General features: G+C 38.5%; 1 protein-coding gene across 1 annotated transcript; it reads left to right on the top strand.

Annotated features, from left to right (window-relative positions):
• Positions 1-347: 347 nt before the first annotated feature.
• Positions 348-2,420, top strand: LOC102403500 (renin receptor-like). Its single transcript, XM_044941561.2, has one exon. The coding sequence runs from the start codon at positions 499-501 to the stop codon at positions 1,534-1,536; it is 1,038 nt and encodes a 345-aa protein (XP_044797496.1). The 5' UTR covers positions 348-498; the 3' UTR covers positions 1,537-2,420.
• Positions 2,421-3,373: the final 953 nt, after the last annotated feature.

The following is a 3,373-nucleotide window of genomic DNA, read 5'->3' as shown; positions in this document are numbered from 1 at the left end:
GACTACATCAAGCTAAAAAGCTTGAGAACAGCAAATTATCAACAAGTGAAAGACTGCCTACTGGATGAGAGAAGGTATTGGAAAACAACAGACTTCATAAAGGGTTAATATCCAAAACATACAAAGAACTCATAAAATTCAATAGAAAAAAAGCAGACAATCCTATTTTAAAATAAGCAGAGGACCTAAATAGACATTTTTCCAAAGAAGACATATAGATGGCCAACCAGCACATGAAAAGATGATCAATATACTAATCATCAAAGAAATGCAAACCAAAACTATGGTGAGGTGTCATCTCACACCTGTCAGAATGACTATTATCAAAAAGATAAGAAATTGGGAGAAGGCGGCGACCGTCCCAGCGGGAGGCGACGGCATGGCGGGCTCTGGGAGTCGGGGCGAGCCCGAGCTCGTCACCCCCTCGTGCTGCGCTGGTCGTAGCGTCCTGCTGGCCAGTTCCGCGTCGCCCTGCGCCGCTGCAGCCGCCGCGGAACCATGGCTGTGCTCGTCGTGTTCCTGTCCTTCTCGGTGGCGGGTGTCTTTGGGAACGAATTCAGTATATTAAGATCACCAGGGTCTGTTGTTTCCCAGAATGGAAATTGGCCTATTCCAGGAGAGCGAATCCCAGACGTGGCTGCATTGTCCATGGGCTTCTCTGTGAAAGAGGACCTTTCTTGGCCGGGCCTTGCAGTAGGTAACCTATTCCACCTTCCTCGGGCTACTGTTATGGTGATGGTTAAAGGAGTGGACAAGCTTGCTCTACCCCCAGGCAGTGTCATTTCGTACCCTTTGGAGAATGCAGTTCCTTTTAGTCTTGACAGCATAGCAAATTCCATTCACTCCTTATTTTCTGAAGAAACTCCTGTGGTTTTGCAGTTGGCTCCCAGTGAGGAAAGAGTGTACATGGTGGGGAAGGCAAACTCAGTTTTTGAAGATCTCTCAGTAACGCTCAGACAGCTCCGCAATCGACTGTTTCAAGAAAACTCTGTTCTCACTTCACTTCCCCTCAATTCTCTGAGTAGAAACAATGAAGTTGATCTCCTTTTTCTTTCTGAACTGCAAGTGCTACGTGATATTTCAAGTTTGTTGTCTCGACATAAGCATCTAGCCAAGGATCATTCTCCTGATTTATACTCACTGGGGTTAGCAGGCCTGGATGAAATTGGGAAACACTATGGGGAAGACTCTGAACAATTTAGAGATGCCTGTAAGATCCTTATTGATGCTCTGCAAAAGTTTGCAGATGACATGTACAATCTCTATGGTGGGAATGCAGTGGTAGAGTTAGTGACTGTCAGATCGTTCGACACATCCCTTGTGAGGAAGACGAGGAATATCCTTGAGACAAAACAAGTGAAGGACCCCTCAACTACCTATAACCTTGCATATAAATATAATTTTGAATATCCCGTGGTTTTCAACCTGGTACTTTGGATAATGATCGGCTTGGCCTTGACTCTGATTGTCACCTGTTACAATATTTGGAACATGGATCCTGGATATGATAGCATCATTTATAGGATGACAAACTAGAAGATTCGAATGGATTGAACTTTCCTTATGACAAACTTGGAAAGAAAGAGGGTTTGAAAATTGGCTGTTTCATTAAAATAAATCTTTTAGTGTAGTTTAAACTAGGTAGTACACTTTAAATTTATAAAAAAAAACAAATTTTTTTCTCTTTTGTGTGTGCCTGTGATGTTCTTTTAGAGTGAGTTATATAGTATTGATGTGAGTTGACTTGTGTGATATAGATTCCATAATATGCTTAAATACGATGATATAACCATTTAATATAATTTCATTCCATCTACTATTTGGAAATATGCACTGTAATAAATGTAAAACATTTAGAATAGTTTGTGTTATTTATGTTGGGAAAATGCACTGAATTTGAAATGTTTAACTTCCTTACACAGGACAGGTTAAAAGTGACATTTGGGCTGTTATATACTATGAACCATTTGTAAATGTCTTAATGTAAATATCTCTGAAACAAGAAAAGGTTTTTAACTTCAAGCAGCTATTAAGTATGAATGTGCTTCCACAGTCATTCACATTTTCAGTTGCATCTGATTGACAGATGATAGCTGTTTTTTTTAATCTCTTCTGAAATTTTGGTGATCCGAATGGTCAAGTGTGGATATTAAACATACTACATTAATCTAAGAAGGAACTAGCTTTGTGGAGTTAAGACACTTGTAATCATATACACAAAAACATTTGGGGGACATCTTGGGGCATGATTTCAGTCATTTTCCCCCTTGTGTAAGTTACTCTGGTTTACCGTACAAAATTGTTCTATATAGAATGTTAAGTTGTTAAGTGGAAGTAGATACTCCCTACTTTTTATGTGAAAGTGGACCAATGTCTATAAAGAGTGACAAATAAAGTTAATGATGATTCAAAAAAAAAAAGATAAGAAGTTATAAGTGTTGGGGAGGATGGAGAAAAAAAGGGAAATCTCATTACTATTGGTGGCAATGTAAATTGATGCAGCTACTATGGTCTTCCTTGGTGGCTCAGTCAGTAAAGAGTCTGCCTGCAATGCAGGAGACCTGGGTTCAATCCTTGGGTCAGGAAGATCACCTGGAGAAGGAAATGGCAACCCAATCCAGTATTCTTGCCTGGAGAATTCCATGGACAGAGGAGTCTGGTGAGCTACAGTCCACGGAGTCACAAAGAATCAGACACGACTGAGTGACTAACACGTTCATTTTCACTATGGAAAACAATATGCAGATTCCTCAAAAAGTTAAAAATAGATCTACCATACGATCCAGCAATTCCACTCCTGGGTATTTATCCAAAGAAAACAGAAACACTAATTCCAAAAGAAAGATGAACCCCTATGTTTATTGCAACATTATTTACAATAGACAAGATATGGAAGCAACCATTGATAGATGGATAGATAGATGGATAAAGAAGATATATATATATATATAAAATATATATACATATATATATATAATGGAATATTATTCAGTCATAAAAAAGAATGAAATCTTGCCATTTGTGATAACACATATGGACCTAGAGAACACTGTGCTCTGTGAAATGTCAGACAGAGAAAGACAAATACTGTATGATTTCATTTATATGTGGAATCTAAAAAGAAAACAAAGAAACAAACATAACAGAAGAGAAACAGAGTCACAGATACAGAGTATAAACAGGTGGTTGATGGATTAGGGGTGTTAGGGGGATGAGGAAAATAGATGAGAGAGATTAACAGACTTCCAGTTACCAAATAAATGAATCATGGTTGTAAAATGTGCAGTGTGGGGAATATAGTTGATAATAATGTAATATCTTTGTATGGTGACAGACTTATCATGGTGATCATTTTTTAATGTATAGAAATGTT

This window comes from Bubalus bubalis, chromosome 4, assembly GCF_019923935.1.
Source record: "Bubalus bubalis isolate 160015118507 breed Murrah chromosome 4, NDDB_SH_1, whole genome shotgun sequence".
Lineage (NCBI taxonomy): Eukaryota > Metazoa > Chordata > Mammalia > Artiodactyla > Bovidae > Bubalus > Bubalus bubalis.
The sequence above is the reverse complement of the archived record's forward strand: the minus strand, read 5'-3'. Positions and strand labels throughout refer to the sequence as shown.